The 23,943-nt window shown below is 36.4% G+C and overlaps 1 protein-coding gene across 1 annotated transcript in view; it reads right to left on the minus strand.

The window, feature by feature from the left end:
* Positions 1-22,142, minus strand: part of Smp_199990 (serine/threonine kinase) — a gene marked incomplete at both ends in the record, with an annotated part of 29,869 nt that extends 7,727 nt beyond the window's left edge. The window contains 7 exons of the mRNA XM_018788961.1: positions 3,196-3,684; positions 6,334-6,425; positions 7,633-7,798; positions 9,814-9,929; positions 11,887-12,096; positions 17,013-17,228; positions 21,956-22,142. Of these exons, the coding sequence (XP_018654452.1) occupies positions 3,196-3,684; positions 6,334-6,425; positions 7,633-7,798; positions 9,814-9,929; positions 11,887-12,096; positions 17,013-17,228; positions 21,956-22,142 (1,476 nt within the window). The remainder of the gene's footprint in view (positions 1-3,195; positions 3,685-6,333; positions 6,426-7,632; positions 7,799-9,813; positions 9,930-11,886; positions 12,097-17,012; positions 17,229-21,955) is intronic.
* Positions 22,143-23,943: the final 1,801 nt, after the last annotated feature.

Below are 23,943 nucleotides of genomic sequence, written 5' to 3' on the forward strand. Positions count from 1 at the left end.
TTTGATAAGTCTTTTTGACTGAACGCTATACTCGGTTCCTAAGCTAGTCTCGTAACCCTCAAGCTAGAACTACACTGAGACTTGAACACGAGAGAAAAGGTGAAAAATATGCGGGAAGCACTTTACTCCAAAGGTTCATTTACGTATAGAAAATATAGGGCCTTTATAGTATTTTAGAAGTTCTTGGGTTTTCCTGAAAATTCTAGAATACTACTACTAAACATAGTAGCAATGTAGTAATGAGTCAATCGGAACCTCTACATGTGACTTTTCATTTTCGTGATGTTTCTAGTAAAACTCCTAATCAAATGCTGATTGGATAGAATGCTCCCTAATGTTTCCTGAGCTTGTCATGTCTATTGCGAGTAATTTTCAGGATCGCCCCAACATTATTAATTGATTAATTATTCCTTTAATATTACATTATTGAAATCATTTATAAATAAATTTTGCATACATTATAATTTCCTTTCTTTTTGTGTATTGATATGTGGTCAGACATTTCATGTAAATTATTGTATTCATCTTGAGTTATGAATAAATAAAGTACAACAGACAAGATATCTGTATTCAGAAGGGGTTTTCTGGAGATTTCAGTATTTTTCCTGGTTGAAATCATGAGTCAATTGAGGCCAGACCACCATGGAATACCTAGAAGCACTGGACGGCCGTTTTGTCCTATTATGGGACTCCTCAGCAGTGCGCATCCGAGATCCAGTCTTGCGCCAGAGCACTTAACCGATATCTGTATTCCAATTTCCTCTTTTGACTAGACACTAATTTGGAAATAGCTTAACAACCAATAGGGAGTTCTCAATCAAGTAGTTGTGATAACTGTTTATTGATCACTGTATCAATTATCCTACAGGCGATATCGCCGGAATAATCAATCAATAACTAAACAAGTTAACTATTAACTCTTATTATAAGTAAATCTGAGGTCATGCGGAGGACATAGCAAAATAAGGAAAATTCTTTCCTTTTTTTAAAATATCATATAAATATTTTGTTCACGATTATAATTATTCATATTCGTAATTTTTAAATTTAAGCCCTGAATGTTTCTTCTCATTATCTTAATAAACACTATAGTAACTTATGTAACTTATGATATTTATTTAGACAAATTTTATTCAGTATTTAGTATTTAGCCCCCGAATGCCCTGGTATAGCCAAGAGTGGGGAGAGTACGCTCTCCCTCTCCAAATGCTCTCACATGGTCACGCGTATATAGCCTCTACCAGGGAAGTCCTACTCACTGCCTTCTCGTGGCATTACTGTTGTTTACGAATTTGAGAAAACGAAAAACGAATGTCCGGCAATTTCACCGGGTTAGTGGACATAGCGAGTCCACCTAGGGGAGTTGGAAAACCCTCATTCCAAACCAATGGTGCACATGGGCTGGCTCCAGTATCCTGAGGGAACAAATGAAGTATGAATCAATCGTTGGTCAACGGCTACCATGGGACTGCATCTCCTCACGATGCTCCACTGCCTTGTGGATCAGACCTTTAGGTCGAAGACTCCGGGTGTGGTCCCCTAAGAAAACCACCTGCTTCAGTTTGGGTACCTGGGCAGTATCACATCCCTCACACAAATCGAATGAGATTTGTGTGGGGCATATATATCTGGTGCTTCCTTGTACCAATATTTATGCGTTTAAATAAATAAATAAATATTCAGTATTTTAAACTTTATTTAAACCCCAATAATCTGATAGACAAATAATAGAAGCTTATCATTAGTCAACCAGAAAGCAATAATTTAGTTATAAAGTAATTTAAGTTTCTGTTCTGGTTTTGAACCCCGTTCTTGCATGACACCTTGATTATCGTTGACAAATACATTGCTGCACACATATACTTCTGTCATGATAACAGAACTCTGATATATTCGCTGTCTATGTTTATAGATCACAGCAACATCCTTATAACATGCTTTATCTGGATATCGGATTGTAGTAATTATAGTTGGAATTGCTAACTACCTATCATTGTGGATTACAAGACAAAAAAAACTTGAACACACCTACTTCTGACAATTAAGGGGGGGGGAGTCCGCGTGACTATCGTAACCAATGGTTGGAGACTCTGTGTGACATGGCTCAGAATCGATCACAATGGCGTCGGTGTATACACTCTTTATCTTCCCTTAAACCTTGAGATTCAAATTGCTTCATATCTATCTTCCTTCCTATACTATATCCTTATATACAACTTTTCTTTATATACTATCACCACTAAATTAACTACTTCTATGAATTTGGTGTTCATCTTGTTGTGCTAACGAGGTATGGCAACTTGGACCGATGCATATGTGTGCCTGGTCCTACGTTGTAGCTGAATGACAATTTAAGTAACGTCCAGTATATTCTTCATTGTGTATAATTTATAATTCGTATATTACCACAATAATCCGTTTTTGTAATAATTTTGCAATTATTTTTTAAAATTGATATACTTTGTTGAACCACAAGTTCCATAGGCCTTATCTTAAAGCTGATGGATTACGCGAAGATCGTCATTATGATACAGTTTTGTCACTTTACTTGTTGATTGTTGAATTTTATTGAAATCACGAACGGATCCAAGTTCTCAATAGTAGAGTAACTTGGATCAATTCTTGATTTCAATAAAATAGTATGTTAAATTTCATTCGACATTTTATTATTGAAACATTCATCAAGATGTAATTAACATTAATCGATGATAACTATTAAGACGACTAACATTATATGTCAGGAGCACTTTAGTGGAATCGCCACATTTGTGTAAACTCCTCGAGAATACCAGTAAAAAAAATATATGTTACAATGTCCAATGACTTAGATTAAGTATGGAGTAATTTAATCGTCTGTTTCCTGAAAGGTTATATATTTTTCAAATTTAAGACAGTTGAAGGCAACTGACAAGAAACACTATCTGACCTAGCTTTCATGCCAGTTAGCTCTCATCAGTCAGTCAAGCGTACCTGAAATAAAAAAAAACCCTGAAACTTCACTTCGTCAGGCCCTTACCACTTTATCGAAAGATATTACAATAAAAAAAACGTTATCTCAAAGAAAGTTGGATTATGATTAACCTTCTTTAGGACTGAAATTTTTTGTACGAATTGATTACGAAGTAATAATCAATGTTCGAATGATTTTAACGTACACAAATTATACTATATTATATGAAAACAATGAAACATTACCAATTCCAGAGCATCGACTAAGCGATTAGAACGAATGAACGCTTGAGCTTGTCCAAATAAACGAGTCAATTTATCTTGCTTCATTGATAATGACGAGGACGACGATGTTGTTGTTGTTGTTAATGTTGATAGTGATTGTTGTGGATATAGGTTCGATGGATGCGGATTCTCATTGGTTGTTTGTATTTTATTCTTTACATTAGGATTATTATTATTATTACTATTGCTACCACTGTTACTAACATGAGGAGTATTGACATTACCAGTCTTATTTAAATGACGATTTTGTGATTTTTTATTCACAGCTGTTTTATCCGATGTTGTTAAATTGGATTGTTTATGCTTCACATTGTCATATACTATTTCTGAATAATGATCATTACGATCAATAGTATTAGTTGTACATGAATCTGATGATGGATTTATTTTAAGAGATGAAGAATTACCACATTTTTTTTCAACTTCTTTCAATGTTTCATTAAGAGTTGACTAAATAGGGAGAAAGGAAAATAAAACAACACATAAAAAAATGGAAGAATACATTAATTCTGTAGTGGTCAACATTTTACAAGGGCTAGTCAAAACGCTGATAATAGTGGATTGGAGAAAAACCAGGTCGATGACAATATTGATTATGATCGTATTCACATGAATATTAGTACAAAAGGGCACAAGATATATATGCGCCATACAAATCTCATTCGATTTGTGTGAGCGCTGTAATACTGCCCAGGTGCCCATACTGAAGCAGGTGGTTTTCTTAGAAGGCCACACCCGGAGCCTTTGACCGAAAGGTCTAACCCACAAGACAGTGGAGCATCGTGAGGAAATGCAGTCTAAAAACAACTATTTTCTGAGCAACCACAGTGAATAGGATGATTAACTGAAAGGAGGAAATTTCCATCATTGATTTAAGAGCTAGTTCGGTTTTAACCGAACATCAGCCTTATTCTTAAACCAGAGATGTGAAATTTCGCTATTTAAAGCTTCGCGTCCAGTTACTAAAATTTGTCATAATGAATGAAACATATAAAGAAAGGGATGCACAGAAGCATCTGGAAATGTTGGAAACCATTTCATTCACCTATACACTAAGTCTTTGGGAGAACTCATCAACAAAGAATCTGGTCATATATTATTGAACTTTAGGCATTAATTACGCTCTTATTTATTTAAACACAAATATTGGTAGAAGGAAGCACCAGGTACATATGCGCCACACAAATCTCATTCGATTTGTGTGAGGGATGTGATACTGCCCAGATGCCCAGACTGAAACAGGTGGTTTTCTTAGTGCGCCACACCCCGAGCCTTTGACCTAAAGATCTGATCCACAAGGTAGTGGAGCATCGTGAGGAGATGCATTCCCATGGTAGTCGGTGACCAACAATTGATTCATACGCCATTTGTCCCCTCAGGATACTGGAGCCCATGTGCACCATTGGTTTGGAATGAGGGTTTTCCAACTCCCCTAGATGGACTTTCCGTGTCCACCAACCCGGTTAAAGCGCCGGTCATTCGCTTTTCGTTCTCTCAATTTCGTGGAGAACACCGGTGCCACGAGAAGGCAGTGAGTAGGACTTCCCTGGTAGAGGCTATATACGCGTGGCCATGTGAGAGCATTTGGAGAGGGAGAGCGGAGTCTCCCCATTTTCGGCCGTACCAGGGCATTTGGGGGAGCGTTAGTTGTGCCCATAACTAACTAATTAAACCGTTCCTTAGACGTCCATCACGTCAATCTGGTCTGATTTATCTATAGACCATCCCTATTACATGCGACCTGCCAATTAAACGACTTTATTATTTTATTATATTAGTGTGACTTATAATTATCTTTTCATTTCGATAAGAAACACAATACTAGTCGGTACGTTTGTGCGTTTCACTTAATGACTATAATTCCTTTAATTATTGTACTAATCAAATTGTTATTTTTACGTTTAGAAACAGATAATGTTTAAAACCAAGTTGTCCTTGTTCTAACTATAGCTTTCACACAGACTCTGGGGTCGCCAGTATCGCGTTTATAGTTCTAGTAGTATAACTGTCGGGAAAAATTAGATCCTATATCCAGGACGCGCGTTTCGTCCTATTTAGGACTCGTCAGCTGGATGTACTTGGATCCCAGAGTTGATGTTCACTCTGCGATCCGATAAGAGACTGATCAAGTGCAGTCCTAAGCATCAATAGGAAGATTGAAACAAACAATACAAAATGGATGAAGTGTACTGAATATTTTAATTATATTTAGCATTTTATAGGACCTGATGAATTGATAACTTATCCATATGGAAACATAAGAAATTAATAATGCAAGAGGATGATATCACTTTGTTTATCAAAAAGCGGATATAATGTACAATAATCACCTTTGAAATACGTGACAAATGTGAGAAACGGTCTTTAAAAGCAAAGGTGTGTCAGTTGTTTGTATCAGATCATGGATATCTTTAAATTACTGCTTATGTGTATATTGCAATGATCGAGATATGAACGTTAACGTTAGGAGGTAGAGAACTGGAAGTAAAGATGGTAAATCGGTCAATCTAGTTGTATTCATCTATCAGCTAGAGTGATGGAGAGTTGAATGAATGAGTGAAATCGCTTACAGTTTCGAAAAAGACTCTTGACTATGAAATACTGCAGTGTTGTGACAGTTATCTCCCCTATAGTAAATTGCGAATGTTATAATATGTTTTTTTTTTCATTAAAAAAATGTCTTACAAAATCTACACGTAATGTCCACCGAGTCTGACAAGGTAAACGTGTTACAAAAACGAAGGCAATAGTTAACAGATAACTCCCAACTCAACCATCTAGGAAATAGCGTCCCACGAATATCGATTCATTTATCTCTTTGAGTGTTAGATAAGCAATACCCTGGAATGACTGTTTAAACATGGTGGTAGCATTGTGGAAATGATACTAACGTCTCCTAGTGCTGGATATCATGATTTAGTACATGACAAGATCTTAAAAGATCAGCTTTAGGATGAGTGTGACGCGCTAGGATCCATGTCGTTTTAGTGACTCTCATTACTTAGAACTCTGTTTTCAGATATCTGGATTAATTAAAAAAAGGTTTATTAAGCCCAAATTTATGACTTTAGAAAATATTATTTGATCATCATTGCTTACTTTTATCACAGATGATATTTGATTCATCAATGGAGTAAAATTTGTAGTATCAAAAGATGGAGGTTGAATACGAGATGAAATTTGATTTAAATCTATAAAAAATAGAGAAATAGTTGGTCAATATCTAGAGAATCACAAGTAACAATAAAGATTCTGTTAACGAAAGAAAGCAAAGAACTGATGTCAGTGTATACTAGACGGATTTCGTTCGTTAAGCTGTACAGGAGTTCAAATGTTGTAGAGCAGGTTAAATGTATGAGTAAATGAGTAATTTATACGAAATAATCGGAATGTTTACCAAGTCAGAAGTTGTCAGCCATATGAACAATGCCTGAGTGAACAGTGGTTACGTACACATAAAGATGAGCACTAAGTATCATTATTTGGCAAATGGCACATCCAAAATAGTTTACTTCTCTATTCAGTTAAAGTTACAATCAAGAGCTAAATGAGATAATCAATGCTGACATAAGACGTAGAGTATTAATCAAAGATCTGTTGTTCAGAAGACTGTGAATTTTCGCCGACTGAAGCAGCGAAGAAATTTGTTATACATGGGTCACCAGAGGGATGAAATTATTAAGATGAATACATAAGTTACATATACTCCATCCCGAGATGGAGTTGTAAAAAACAGGATAAAACTCATTGTATTACGCCTCCCTTCATGACTGGGAATCTGTTGAGTTGTCATAGATCTCTGTAGCCTTAATCCCCAATTAAATCACGAGTTATAATAACCATCCATATAGGCATATTTCTCAACTCTTCCTTGAGAAATATATTCCTACATCTTGAGTCCTTAGATTTTCCTGAAAATTCTAGAATACTACTAAACATAGTAGCAGTGTATTTAATGAGTCAATCAGAACCTCTACATGTAACTTTTCCCTTTCGTGATCTTTCTAGCAAAACTTCTAATCAAACGCTGATTGAATAAAAATGCTTCTTAATGTTTTCCTGAGCTTGTCATGTCTATTGCGAGAAATTTGCAGGATCATCCCAACACCTCACTTTTTTTCTGAAGAATCGGGGTTGGTATCTAGACTGCATTTGCCGACTTTGCCCTCCCCCACGAAACAATGTTGGATTATCAACTTTCGACATACTGCCGTTGTTGCAGATCGAGTTTATTGGGACGATCTGATAACTTCACCAGACTCTACGCTAATCATAATGACTAACTAATTCATAAAAAAACATGTTCAACTGTTCTTGAATGAACAATGATGTATACGCTTAATGAAATTCTCTACATAATAAAAAACTGTTTACAAAAAGGTCCTGAATAAAACATACATTGTTGTGTACCAAGTTGAAAAAGATTATTAAGATCTGTGAATAATTTCTTAATGGATTTTTCTAAAGCTGGAACAAAAATTTTATTCAATGAATCACGATAAGCATTAGACAGTTCTGTGGACAATATTCCAGATGCAGATCGTACAATTTGTGTAGTGAAATTCTGAAATATATATATTTACATAGAAACAAACAAATTAATTGTTACAAAGATACATAATTTCAAATATAAATTTATATATAATGATAATCAGTCAGTCAGTCAATTACAACGTAGAACTTCGTACGTACGTACATCAGTTCGAGTTGCCATACCGCATTAGCACAGAGATGCAGTTGTCGATTCAAAACCCATAGTGGTAGAGGTAGTAAGAGTATAAGCATTGTGTGGAAGATAGGGGTTTGAAGATGTTATTCAAGGAGTATAATACGGTGAAATAAATTAGGAAAGAGAAAAAGGATAGGGACATGAAGAATTTAGAAGATTATAATTTGGTAGAATACAAAGAATGGATGCACCTTCACCATTGCAAGCGATTTTGAGCCATATCATTCAAGGTCTCTAACCATTGGATGCTATCATCTCGCGGATGCCAACCAGGTAGTCTACACCTACCAACATGGCTCAGTCCAATTGTGGATAAAAAGTTGTTAGGCAATCAGTTTTCGATTAGTTAGTTTGTATATTCAGAATCCCATGTTGCTTGATTCGGCTGAGATTGTCCACAAGATTTTCACTGCTCAATAATTATACCGTATTGAGCAACTTTCACCATTTCTCCATTCATTTAGTAGATGAGTGTTGTATACTGGAATGTACGAGGATATTGTTTGATGTACGGTATTAAGACACATTAAATGAGATTAAAAAAACCATAGCAATTTTATTATTGATCGAATACCATTATGGTACCAATGTGTTTAAAACCAGTAAGGTTCCACATAATCATAGCTGCTAGCTTGATGTTGGAATGAATTAATCGAGCTATGTTGGCCAGGACACTCATCTCCTTTAGGCTCTATCATATCAAGGAGGTTGGTTAAAGAGTTGTACAACTAAAAGCAGCAACTTAATGTCAAAGCTGAAGTCGCACTAGTGAATAGTAAGTTGTTGTCTTTAAAGAACACACATTTGCAGCGATGATTTATACTTACAGGAAAGTAAGAGTTTAAAATAGGTGAGGCTTAAAAACAGAAAATCTCATCTTAGGCATGGATTTATGTCCTCGATGATAAGGTCATAGGAGTACGGAGCTAAAATACTAAAAACTTCAAAAGAAGGTTGTACGTGTCCGAACTCAAACAGCTGTTACTTGAGAAGTGGAGGTCAGAGTCCCAGAATTTCAAAAACACTACTTCTAATCCATTTTCATTTTTAAATACAACAAGAAATATTCTTTCATAGTCCGGTAGAGCAAAAACTGCCATAATACCTTTATTCATACTCGAAGAAGAGCTTAAATTCGACGAGAAAGTTTTAATATTAATAGCACAATGAAATTTGATGTAAATGTGTGGACTATCGGTAATCATCGCTAATGATAGTATAATGAAATTGTAGCCCTGGTACGGCCGGAAGTGGGGAGAGTCCGCTCTCCCTCTCCAAATGATCTCACATGGCCACGCGTATATAGCCTCTGCCACAAAAGTCCTACTCACTGCCTTCTCGTGGTGGGAGTGTTATTTACAAAATTGAGAGGTCGAAAAGCGAATGTCCGGTGCTTTAACCGGGTTGGTGGACACGCAAAATTTACCTAGGAGAGTTGGAAAACCCTGATTCCGAACAAATGGTCACATGGGCTGGCTCCAGTATCCTGAGGGGACAAATGGCGTATGAATCAATCGTTGGTCACCGGCTACCATGGGACTGTATCTCCTTACGATGCTCCACTGTCTTGTGGATCAGACATTTAGGTCAAAGGCTCCGGGTGTGGCCCCCCTCAAGAAAACCACCTGTTTCAGTTTGGGCATCTGGGCAGTATCCCAGCCCTCACACAAAGCAAATGAGATTTGTGTGGCGCATATGTATCTGGTGCTTCCTTGTACCAATATTTATGTGTTCAAATAAATAAAACCAACATATAAATTGAATATTATGAGTACTAATACACATATCATGTTACAAAGAATTAATACTTCTGAATGATTGATTAATTAATTTATTAGTTAAAGTCTCACCTTTTCACGTAAAGTACGTTGAACATTATCTGTTAACATCGTTGGTAATGTAGATAAATGATCTTTTAACACACTAAATAGAGATTGTTGCAATGGTTCAACAACTCGCGATAAATCTAATTAACCAAAAAAAAAGTAACATAATGGTAACGATGAAAAGTCAGCTGTAAGATAAGGAAAAATAACAGACATAACAATGGGCTGTTTTTTTAGCGCCTACAGATAGGTACCATAGTCATATATACATATATTTGTGAGGGCTAGGTTAAGTATTTTTGAAGTCATCCGTGTCTAACCCCTCCCTTCAGCTATGAGAAGGAAGCATCAGGGAAGATTCTTGCTGTCTGGAGAAAACACTTTGATGCCATTATACTCCTTAGTACAGTCAGCATTTTGACTTCGATTTCAGACTATGAGTTTGAAATTTTTAGTCTAATTGTCCTCTAATCAACTTATCAGGTGTCGTAGGATTTAAAGAAACAAGTGTTCCAGCCAAAATAGATTGAATGAGTTATTATAACACACAAGTCTAACCACTGTGTACAAGGTAGCAGCCACGATCAATGTCATAGAAATAAGTAAATAAGAAATATTGTTAGTTTAGGTTTTCTATATGTAGGCTGAAGTTCAATCAGTTACAGATAAAAATGGATTGAGAAAATATAACGAAAACTGTTACAGTTTCAATGGTAACCAATGTGACTTCTAGCTACGAAATATATATTTGAATCATCTAGGTAACATAGTAACTATTATCTATATACAAAATATTCAACTGACTTAACATGATAATAGATTATTATTCAAATAACGATTAAATATGAGGGTCAAACAGCTACCAATGAGTATTCAATTCTGTTTGTTGTAACAAAAATATAAATTTTATATAGTTGAAATCATGAGTCAATTGAAGCTAGACCACCATGGAAAACCTGGACGGCCGTTTCGTCTTATTGTGGGACTCCTCAGAAGTGCGCATCCAAGATCCCGCCTCACGAGCGAGATTCGAACCCAGGACCTATCAGTCTCGCGAGCGAGCGCTTGACCACTAAACCACTGAGCCGGCATCCAACGGTGTTAATGTCTAACTTCAACCAATCCACGAAATTGAGCAAGCATTCACCAATGTCTTCAGTGAGTTGATATCTCATAACAGACCTGGTTGAACTCCACTGGTCACTACTCTCACTGAAACCTTATGGAGGCAGTCACTAGTGAGCATATGATTATTATCATAAGGGGTTTTGTGGAGATTTTAGTAATTTTATATAGTTGAAATCGCGAGTCAATTGAAGCTAGATCACCATGGGAAACCTGGAAGCACTAGACAATCCCTTCTGATATTAATCAACATAAGCTCACTAGTGACTGACTTCAAGAGCACTGGACGGTCGTTTCGTCCAATTGCGGGACTCTAGTGAATAAGCGCTTGCGTGAGCGACTGATAAGTTTTGGGTTCGAATCTCATGAGGCGAGATCGTGGATGAGCATTGCTGAGAAGTCCCACAATGGGACGAAATGACCGTCCAGTGCCTCCAGGTTTTCTGTGGTGGTCTAGCTTCAATTGACTCATGATTTCAACCATATAAAATTACAAAAATCTCCACAAAATCCCCTTCTAAAAATATAAATATTCAATTATATCACATAGAATCCATTTAAAGACTTGATCTTTCAACCATTTATTTTGATTATCTAGCTATCTTAGTTTTATTGCTTGTGGTTGATTGTTTTTTTCTTTTTATTTGCTAAGTTCATGGCTCAATTTTTCTTTTGATTATTTTCTCTTCCAGATCCTATCTCAAACACACACACACATTATTGAGTGCCGTTCCCCCACACCATTGTGAACAACATAAGTTTCCAAATTAACGATAGAGGCTATCAACGAAGGTTGAAATTTACAATAAAAAACAAGTGGATGCGCACTGCTGAGGAGTCCCATGATAGGATGAAACGGCCGTCCAGTGTTTCCAGGTTTTCCATGGTGGTCTAACTTCAATTGACTCATGCTTTCAACTATGAAGAAATAAGTATCCAATTGAGAGAAAAACAAACATTAATACTACTTACTATTTGAAAATACTCTTAATAATTCTTCATGTAGTACACGTCTAACACAATCTGATGTTATAGTTGGCAATGTATTAATACGTGATTCTAAATTATGTAACATATTTGATTTGATTGAATGATTTGGATCTTGTACATTGGATAAAATTTTATTCATATTTTCAGAAATTTTTGAATAACGACGTGAAAAGTCTCCTTGAACAGTTCGCACTGGAATGTTTTTTGTAAAAAAAAAGAGAGAAGAGAATATAATCGGCGATCAAGTATGACCTATTGGAGTAAGAAATCCAATATCACATTGCATAGAGTATTATATATGTACTACAATTAAAATGAAAAGTAGTGTTCTCTCAACCTTATCTTTTACTTGGTTATTTTATCTCACATTTATTGTGCATACAAGTCGTATAACAGCACTATAATGATCTGAGCAATGTCACTCCATATCTTAAAACAATAAACGTATTTATCATGAAGACATCAACTAGGTAGTCTGCATCTATCAACATAGTTCCAAACAAAAGTTAATGAAATCACAGATTATTGCTTTATTTTGATTTAAACGTCTACGGTTTTTTTCTATCTATTTCTGCACTACCAAGCATCGCTTGTCGATGAAGGCGGTATATAGGCATACGTAACATAAGTTTTAATCACTTAAGTCGACGAGGATTCACTACCTCCACAACCAATGCTAATGATTTCAAACCACGAAATGCTATTCCTGGTCTCTTGAAATCGAGCTTTAAACTACATGTTAGAACTTTTAATGTCCAAAATATATGTAAAATAGTAAGTCAGTCAGCTACAACGTAGGACCAGGACCAAGTTGCCATACCTCGTTAGCACAACAAGATAAACACCGGATTCATAGAAATAGTTAATTTAGTGGTGATAGTATATAAAAGATAGGTTGTATATAAGGATATAGTATTGCATGAAAGAAAGTTATGAAACAATTTTAATCTCAGGGTTTAAGGGAAGATAAGGAGTGTATATACCTACGCCATTGCGATCCATTTTGAGCCATGTCACACACAGTCTCCAACCATTGGTTACAATAGTCACGTGGACCCCAACCAAATAATCTGCATCTACCAACATGGCTCAAACTAGAAGTTAGTGACTTCATGCTCTGATGCCACGTTTTTGTTTGGCCGCCCCTAACTCTTTTCCAACCATTCCCTACACTAGTCAGCCCCCAAATGCCCTGGTACGGCCGAGAGTGGGGAGAGTCTACTCTCCCTCTCGAAATGCTCTCACATGGCCAGCGAATATATAGCCTCTGTCAGGGAAGTCCTACTCACTGCCTTCTCGTGGCGGGGGTGTTGTTTACGAAAGTGAGAGAACGAAAAGCGAATGACCGGCGCTTTAACCGGGTTGGTGGACACGGAGGGTCCATCTAGGGGAGTTGGAAAACCCTCATTCCAAACCAATGGTGCACATGGGCTGGCTCCAGTATCCTGATGGAACGAATGGCGAATGAACCTGTTATTGGTCAACGGTTACCATGGGACTGTATCTCCTCACGATGCTCCATTGCCTTGTGGATTAGATCTTTCGGTCAAAGGCTCCGGGTGTGGGCCCCTAAGAAAACCACCTGCTTCAGTTTGTGTACCTGGGCAGTATCACAGCCCTCAAGCAAATCGAATGAGATTTGTATGGCGCATATGTATCTGTTGCTTCCTTGTACCAATATTTATGTGTTTAAATAAATAAATAAACACTAGTCAGCATTGCGCATGTGGTAATCGGTGTTCAGGCATACGTAACACGTGACCAAACCATCTCAGTTGATGAAGATTCATCACCTCATCAACTGATTTACGATCATCCGCTAATACCCTGTGTCTAACCTCACTACTACTTACCCGGTGATCCCAGAAGATGCGAGCAATATTTCTAAGGCATGTGTGGTTAAATACTAGTACATTAGGAGTATCTTCTACTCTTAATGGCCACGTTTCGCAGCCGTAAAGTAGGACAGAGCGAACTGCTGCGCAGTATACTCGTCCTTTAGTTGATGGACGGATATCTCGTCTTCGTCATAAGTTACGTAAGTTGACAAAAGCTAAACGAGCTTTTTGAATCCGTGCTGAGATTTCGTCAGACACCAACACATTAGGGCTCATCAGACTTCCAAGATAAGTGAAGTTGTCCACGAGTTCGACTACTTCACTTTGTGGTAGTGTCTGTCGCTAGAAAGCGTACCAAAAAATACACTAACATTATTGATGAAGTTAGAGTTTATGAAGAACTATCATCAGAACTGATAGCTTTATGTGATGTTCGTCACAGGCATCCTTCTAGAGATAATTCTTGTCGTTTGACTTTTTAGGAATCTATAACGCAGGAGACTCACTTTTTGGCTTACAATACGCAGGTGACATAGATCCATCAGGAGAAGACTACAGAAAGGTGAAAAAACTTTGAACCATCTTAAGTATTCAGTTAATTAAACACAAATATTGGTACAAGGAAGCACCAGATACATATGTTCCGCACAAATCTCATTCCATTTGTGTGAGGGCTGGGATACTGCCCAGATGCCCAAACTGGAGCAGGTGGTTTCCTTAGTGCGCCACACCCCGAGCCTTTGACCTACAGGCCTGATCCACAGGCAGTGGAGCATCGTGAGGAGATGCAGTACCATGGTAGCCAGTGACCGACGATTTGTTCATACGCTATTTGTTCTTTCAGGATACTGGAGCCAGCCCATGTGACCATTTGTTCGGAATCAGGGTTTTCCAACTCTCCTAGGTAAATTTTGCGTGTCCACCAACCCGGTTAAAGCACCGGACATTCGCTTTTCGACCTCTCAATTTTGTAAATAACACTCCCGCCACGAGAAGGCAGTGAGTAGGACTCCCGTGGTGGAGGCTATATACACGCGGCCATGTGAGAGCAATTCGAGAGGGAGAACTGAATCACCCCACTCTCGGACGTACGAGGGCAACAACGAAAGCATATTCGGAATGCAGTTTCCTCCATCTAAATGGAAAATGTTGCATCACGACTAGTGTCTATCAGTGATTAAAATAAAGACATGAAGTGTACTAGTTGAGAGTATTGATCACTTCAGTTATCTTGGAAGTCTAATCACACCAGTTGATTAGTGTCATGTTGCTATGCAAATTCAGCTTGGAGGTTACGAGAATGGCTTAGGAACTGAGTATAGCATTCGATTATCAATTTCAAAAGTTAAGAACTCCAACGTTCAAGGTCTATCACCATCTATCTGTCGGTTTATTTGTACAGTTGTAATATTTATCAATAAAGTCAGTTCATTGTTCTTTTTTTTATATACATAAAATACCTAATCATGAGAAAATGTACTATATACACATATGTATATGTATATGTATATATGTATGTTATATTAACTTAAGAAACTGATGAACAACATACGTTTTTACTTTCAAAGGGAACGTATAATTTTATGAAAATTCTAAACTATGCAATCAAGGGTAGTAATTAGATTCCACACACAAAAAAATGGTTACAAATTATTGTGTATATGAATGAGAAAAAAATAGAAACATATTAGTGTATTTGATGACGTAATCACAGATACCAATTAATTTTTATAATGTTAATAAATAATGATCATTCAACTTCCGAGTAATCAGTAGTTTTATGAATTATAAATATGGTCAGTGGTCTATCGGTCGAGTGCTCTGGTGCGAGACTGATAGGTCCTGGGTTCGAATCTCGTGAGGCGGGATCGTGGATGCACACTGCCACTGAGGAGTCCCACAATAGGACGAAACGACCGTCCAGTGCTTCCAGGTTTTCTACGGTGTTCTAGCTTCAATTGACTCATGATTTCAACTATACATAAAAATTATAAATAACTTTGAAATATTGCTAGTGTTTTGTGGAACAATCGAGTGAGTAATAAAAAAAAAGGTTCGGTAAAGAGTACTTAGAAAAGGTGTCAAAGCAGTTGGATAGATACAACTTAGAAAGTGCCATATGTGTCTACCAATTCAACTTGTCACACCCAATCAACATAAAGAGATGAAATTATCACAGAAAGTATCAGAGTAATAGAGGTAGTAACAGTATTGGTGGTAGCACAAACGATTAGACATAAATAATATATTTGAGAAAGATATGAATTCATGAGGTAATCAGTCACAAGATAGAAGATTAGAATATAGATGTAAACAAAGAGAGAATGAATCTAAGGAACTGGAATAGATTGTGCGTCATGTCACTCTCAAGGTCTCAAACCACTGACTACGATTGTAGTGAACAAGAACACCAATGGGGACAATCATATGTATTTAAGCAAAAATCACAAACTATCTTACTAAGATCTGATTATCATACAGCAAACAGTTAATTTGCAAAATAACAATCAATTGTCTCAATCTTCAATATTCCTTCTGTAAATACCAATCCATCTTATCTAATTTTATTGTTTAAGCATTTTCTTACCAATAGCGTTTTATTTCAGTTCTTTCCTTATCGGTCTTCTGCCAAAATACATTCTATGTCTGACCATCACCATATACTACTTATGAGAATGTAAGTAGACCACGCCACATGATGATTGTGTGGACCTATACCAGGTAGTTTGAACCTAGCAATGCATTTAAGTCAAATTATCAACGACTACATAGACTAATGTCACTTGTCAGTTTTTCACCCTTATCTTTATTTCAACCTACTCTCATACTAGTCAACATCAGGCGTCTAAAACTAAAACACTCTTTCGTCCAAGATGTTAAGTTGTCTCCTTCATGCCCACTGAACAAATAATGGCTATCGTGAATGACCGACCTGATAACGCCAATTGAAGTGATCAGTGTTAGGGATTAACTCTGAATGCAAATATTACTATTCGAATGTGGTTTGACACTCACCGACTAGTATCTCAAACACATGTGAAGACGCTTACGCCAAAGGCTGACAATATAACTAAGTTGTCTCTGAACCATTGTAGCTAGGTTGAAGACTGTGAAGACGGGGTGAACATTTGGGAATGTGATGCATTATCAGGTTTATGTAACAGACTGAGAATGCATACATACATACAAACACAAATTACTATATAAATACAACCTCATACCATTAGAATTCTAGGGAGAAATATAACAAAATAAAATAAAAAGACTTACATTGTGAAATTATCTGATTAGACAATTCAATAGATTTAATTTCCCAATGTTCTAAATTCGTATTAGATTCTGTCATTGTAACAATGTTAGACGGTTGTGTTGATGGAGGCGGCGGTATTAGTGAACCTTGGTAATTAACATTATTTATCTGTTCAATGATATCATATTGTGTTTGTTCAAGTCGTTCAAGTTTCAATTTCGTTTCATTCAATTGGTCTAAAAGCAAAATATTTCGTAATAAATAAAGAATGGTTGATATAATGAATAATCATGAAGTATCAATAATTAGTATTATCATTGTGAAATAGATACTGAGAAAATATATACAATCTAAATATAAGGGATTAAACATGGGTTTGGAAAATGTTCGAATCAGATGAAACACAATTGTAGCAAATCTCAAGGGGATTTCGTGGAGATTTTAGTAATTTTTATATAGTTGAGATCATGAGTCAATTGAAGCTAGACCACCACGGAAAACCCGGAGGTACTAGACAGCTGTTTCATCCTATTGTGGGACTCCTCAGTGTCAGTGCGCATCCATGATCTAGCCTTACGAGTTTCGAACCCAGGACCTACTAGTCTCACAACAGAACATTTAACCGATAGACCACTGGGCCGGCATCAAACGGTGTTAATGTCTAACCTTAACCAATCCACGAGTTTGCGCGACCAACTTCCATTGTACTGTTGTAGATACCTGTCTCTACCTGACATGGATTAGCTCCACTGGTCACGACTTCTCACTAGAACTCCAGGAATTACCTCATGGAGCCAGTCACTAGTGAGCTTCCTGGTTTTCCATGGTGGTCTAGCTTCAATTGACTAATGATCTCAACTATATAAAAAATATTAAGGTTATTTTTCGCATGAACTGATATATATATATATATCAATCAGAAAACTAGGAAGTAATGAAAAGTTGTTACATACCAATTTGAAGCTCTTCATCAGTACACACATATACACCACTGTTTCTTACTATATTAGTGAAATTATAGGGACTTATAATATATTTCATCACTGTTATCGTTGAGTGAACTTATCAAAATTCTCTTCAGGTTGATATTGTATCGATTGACTCTAATGCAACTTTCTTGTTCATCTTAAACTATATCATCATTGTATTATTCACATCGTCATCGTAAGAATGTATACAGAACAGTTAGTTAGATCAAATAAGAGATATCGTAATCAGTAGGTTATACAACCATCAAACATATTGATAACGGCAGACCTATTATTGTTCCGTGTTTACTACTTTCATTTTCTTCTTTCAAGATTTATCTACTTACACCTGTTACCCCTCGTGGAGGAGCATAGGTCGCCCACAACCACTTTTTTTTAAAAAACATGGAAGCACTCTTTGCTACATATATCATTTAAAAATAGGACGTTTCAATGCTCCTAGTAAAAAAAGTGTTAATTATCAACTGTTAAATCCCATAACATATAGATTATTCTGATATGTTTATGATGCTATAAGTAATGTTAATTTCTTAGGGTAATGATGTTCTAGTAATACCGCATATCAAATACTATAATGATATATCTGATATGGGAAGATGAAAAGGTGATATAATTTCAAGTCAATTTTTTCGGTACTGATTCAGTATGAATTTGATCCGGAGACACAGACGCGAACTACTGTTTAATGTAACATTTATATTTCCTGTATCCATTCAAATGAACTAAATTCAATGTGTTTGGGAAGTAACCCTAAGTATTTCTCCGTCTATTATAGTATTATCATGTGTGTGTTTTGGCCTAATACCAACTAATTTTGGTAATGCATTTTGAAAAAGCAATAAACTTTATTTATACCAGTCTTTTTTACCCTCACTTCCCGGATACTATATTGACAACGAGGAGATAACAATAGTAATGATGGCAATTTACAAGTTTCTGTACCCTTAAAACTATCTGGTTCGAGTTATAACTCAGTTTTCAGTTATAAATAAATATATTTTTTAAGTCAAAGTTTCAGTTAACGATGCAGTCATTGGTTTTCTTTAAAAAAAGAACTAACATTGATTTCAACGCGGAACTAAAGTCAATTTCCCAATTTAGAAATAAAGTCATTAAATCTCGGTCATGTCAATCAGAGTCTCCAACTATTTCTAACGATAGTCGCTCGTACCGCAACCAAGTAGCCTGTACCTGGCAACATGTCCTAGACCAGAAGTATATATATATATATATATATATATATATATATATATACAACGGCAAGAGTGAACCAACAACGCTTAGATCTTTCGGCTGACACTGATGTGTTTTTTTTAAAAAAACATCCAATCACAACTTTAATTTATTCGCTACATTCCACAACAAAAAACAAGTTATTTCGGTGATATTTGATTTTAAATATAAGACATCACTGAGGAACTGAACCGATCATAATGACGACAGAAAAAATTCGGTAGAAATTGAAATGTGGCAAGGAATAGGGGTTCTAACTATTAGAATAGAACGAAGAGGTGCTTGTTAAAATAAAACCTAAATGCACGGCGTACAATCAGGTATAATATGTATGTATTTTTATTTAAACATATAAATATTGGTACAAAGGAACACCAGATATTTATGCGCCACACAAATCTCATTCGATTTGTGTGATGGCTGTGATACTGCCCAGATGCCCAAACTGAAACAGGTGGTTTACTTAAAGGGCCACACCCGGAGTCTTTGACCTAAAGATCTGATTCACAAGGCAGTGGAGCATCGTGAGGAGATGCAGTCCCATGGTAGCCGGTGACCAACGATTGATTCATACTCCATTTGTTCTTTCAGGATACTGGAGCACATATGCACTATTGGTTTGGAATGGGGATTTTCCAACTGCCCTAGGTGAACTTTCTTTGTCCACCAACCCGGTTAAAGCGCCGGATATTCGCTTTTCGTCTTCTTGATTTCGTAAATAACACTCCCGCCACGAGAAGGCAATGAGTAGGACTTCCCTGACAGAGGCTATATACGCGCCGCCATGTGAGAGCATTTGGAGAGGGAGAGCGGATTCTCCCCACTCTCAGCCGTGCCAGGGCATTTGGGGGATATGTATGTGTGGATGTATGGATCTTGACGTAGAAATTGGTTTTATAATCAATGAAGTTTGCCACATACCAGTAGAAAATAAAGGTAGTATAGAGTTAAACTGTATTTGTGATTGAAAAAAAAATTAACCTCAATAAACATACTAAGTATTTTATAAATAAACAAAAATAATTTTTTTTGTTCTTAAATAATCTCACCTAATATGTATTCGAATTGTTTACTTTGTTTTTCTGAATTCATCGATAACATTTCCAAATGATTTAAAATTCTATTCATTTCATTATTATTTTTCCTGTTATCGTCGTCGTTGGTATTGGGTTTGTTGTTGTTATGATTGTCAAGGTCAGCAGTTTCATTAACTTTATCTATTCTGTTAATTGTCGCATTTAAAGCATCTTCTTCTTTTAAAATTGACTTCAAATCTTCAAATGATTGATAGTTACGATAATCATCATCATCATCGCCTTGTTCGTTGACATTGTCAACAGCACGGCCACCGCCTTCACCTTCCCCACCACCACCACCGTCATCATCAACAACAACAACGAAATTACAAGTGTTTAACGATGCAGAGGTAATATCCAATGATGATGAATTTTGTAAATGGTCTTCTTTTGCAGTAGTAGTAGTAGTAGTAGCAGTGGTCGACCATAATGTAGTGTCATTAGTTGGTGACATTGTTAACGATAGTTGAGATGGTAATGGAGGCGGCAACAGTACCGACGGTGGGGACACTGACGATGTTGTGGTCGTTGTTGTTAAAAAGATCAAGTCATTCTCATCTACGTGATTAGTAATAGTATATGCTTCATTGTTTAAATTATTATTATTATTATTACTATCATGACTTGGACTACTTGAATTTAATGGGATTTTATTCGTTGTTGTGTCTGGTCAAACAATTAATAATAATGGATTGCGTGAAAACAAAAATTAAATAAATAAATGAATGAATATTAATAACAGAATTTAAATCATTCAATGAAATGTTTTTACATATGATACATTGCTAGATTTTTATTTAGGAAGTAACTCAGTGGATCTATGTCCTCAGCTAATAATACATGTAAGCCAGTCACGGTTTGAATAGCTAATCGGTAATGTACGTGAAGCTGAGTGATGTGGGGTCGAAACCCGACAAGAACTATCAGTTCCCACGAAATTTCATGTATGCCTTGATGACGAGGAAGGTTTTCCAGGGACTACCTTTCCAACCACTTGATATTTCAACGTAGTGTTAAATCACTTAGACAGTTAGGTCGATGGGATTAGGTCAGTTTTAAAAGATAAGATAAGCATGAAATCGGTCTTTACTCAGTGACAATCACAGCATGTCATTTACTGTTTATAAGAAGCTAAAGATTGCTTTGATCAGAAAGTCAACTTATTTCTAAAACATTTGGTTGAAAAACAAAAACACGCTGACACAAAGAACGAAGTCCATGCAATTATATTGATGAAAATTTATTATAGAGACGAACTTATTTGGAGTTCGAGATGAATCAAGAATACATGAACCAACTGAGACGATTCAAAAAACTTACGAATTTTGGAAGATATGTGATTTATCAATTCAAATCACAAATTGATCTTAGCCAAACCACCATTGAAAACCTGGGAGAACTGGACGGTCGAGGTCGTGGGTGCGCACTGCCGAGGAGTTAAAAAAAACTAGGACGAAGTGGCCATTCATGTTTTAGATGATAGTGTAGCTAAGATCAGTTCGTGATTTGAACTGAAAGACATCATCCTGATTTTGACTGACATGGTCCTATAGTGTAGTAACACCCTAGAATGGATAGTGTATTTCAAACTTGAAAAAATTTAGCGCTGTAAACGATGTATATATACACTGGTTACAGTAAAGAATTTAACAAATAGCCAATTACCCGACAGTAATTTGTCCACAGAATCGGGTGCATTGTCTTCAGAATCGATCTCTCCATTATCATCGTCGTTATCGTTTTCACCAACTACAACATCACTCCTATGATGCTGTTGATCAGTTCTCGTAGTAATTTCAGTTTGAGGTGTATAGTTATCATTCGTACTGCATAACAACTGTAGACAGTTCATAGGTGGAAAGTCGGAAATCGTAGTTTCATCAGCCGTTTTCGTAATAGATTCAACAACGCTAGTGTTAGAAAAACAGTAAAACACTAAATAATTTATATTGTTGATCATATGATTCCGTCAGTCAGTCGTAATCAACATAGAGCCACGCAAAAATATCTACGTTATAACCGGAATAAGTGGTTGAGGAAATCCGGTGACATGACTAAAAATCGTTCATAATGGCACAAATTAACTATATATATATATATATATATACCCTTTCGATCTATCTTTTCGAGTCATGTTCCGAAAGTTCAGCTTTTCACATTATCATTTCTACCACACTATTTCAAATCCACTATTCCTTTTGTTGTGTTAGTACAGTAGGCGAGATTAAACTTTATGGACGAGCCAATCAGCTTTCGTTGGTTTTCAGGGTCACGGCGCTAAGTTCGGTACCTAATACTTACGTACGGTCGGTTTACAACGGATTTTAGAGAATACGTGTTAATTCAGCGTCTACAAGATAAGCGATTATTAACATTCTGGCGCGAAATTCAATTATCCATTTGTATAAATAGAGTTTTGGCATTATAGTTGATGTCAGTTCCTGATGAAAACCCTAAGTATAATTCCTAAACTTAATCATGAACTGTAGATCATAATTTGAATTCTTCACACAGGTTTATAACCCTCATTTAGTCTTAGTTATTATGTTGACACTCTCAGGGTCACTCTAGCGTCGCTCAAAGGTCGTCCATAAATTATAGTCTCACCCTTAACCCTAACCCTAAACCTTAACTCTAACCCTGAACCATAAACCATACCAACAACAATGAAGCTATGTGGTCGAGGCTAAAAGAATTTTTGAGACCTTATCATGGCTCCAGATGTCGACTACTATGGAGCCATATGGATGTGTTCCTGTACCGTATGCACTATGATTTTAGAACTTCTGAACCTATATCTGACCTTGAGAAGTTTTCGAGCCATGCAAAAGAAGAGTATCCGCTTTAATTTTTTAGTTTTGCATAATATATTTTTACTGTATACTAACTGTCTTCTGATTGGCTAATATTTCTCAAGGTCATTTGAGATTCGTTCAAAGGTCGTCCATAAAGTTTAGTCTCGCCGTACAGTATGGCGATTTGGGCTAACGCATATTTGTGCGATGTACTACGATGACCAACTGACTAGGACAAATGTGTATTAGCTCAATTTGGTTTACCGCACATCAGCAAGATGAGATAAAGTTAAGATGAATAATGGCACCAACGTGGCACCAATGATATTGAGGAAGACGAGGCGATAGAGAATCTGTTTTGAGAAAACAGAGTGAGAAGGTATATATGGTGAATGCATTTGAACCAATGCAACCGGTTTTGAGCCATGTCATCCATCTTCAAATAGTAATCATCGTTACAATTTGGACATCAACCAAGTAGTCTGCACCTATTAGTATAGCTCAGACTGAAAGTCAATAACTTCATGAACTGATGTCAAGTTCTAATTTGGCCGCTGCTAGATTTCTTCCAACAAAGATTCCGTGTAGAGATAGTTGGTTGGGCATACGTAACGCGGATCCTAGTTACCACAGTCGATAACGATTATTATTCCTGTCAACCGATTCGCCAACCTTATACTAACATGCTTTTCAAAGTAATTTGAACACCTATCATGGATGAACGCATTTGTAAACACGAGTATATAGTATTTACAAAAAATACATATGCACTAACATGAATGGCCATTTACATGGATTCATTCAAATTAACGAGTTTGATTATAAGATTTTTAAGATGACAAAAATCTATAGATCAAT

This window comes from Schistosoma mansoni, chromosome W, assembly GCF_000237925.1.
Source record: "Schistosoma mansoni strain Puerto Rico chromosome W, complete genome".
In the NCBI taxonomy this organism is placed as follows: Eukaryota; Metazoa; Platyhelminthes; class Trematoda; order Strigeidida; family Schistosomatidae; genus Schistosoma; species Schistosoma mansoni.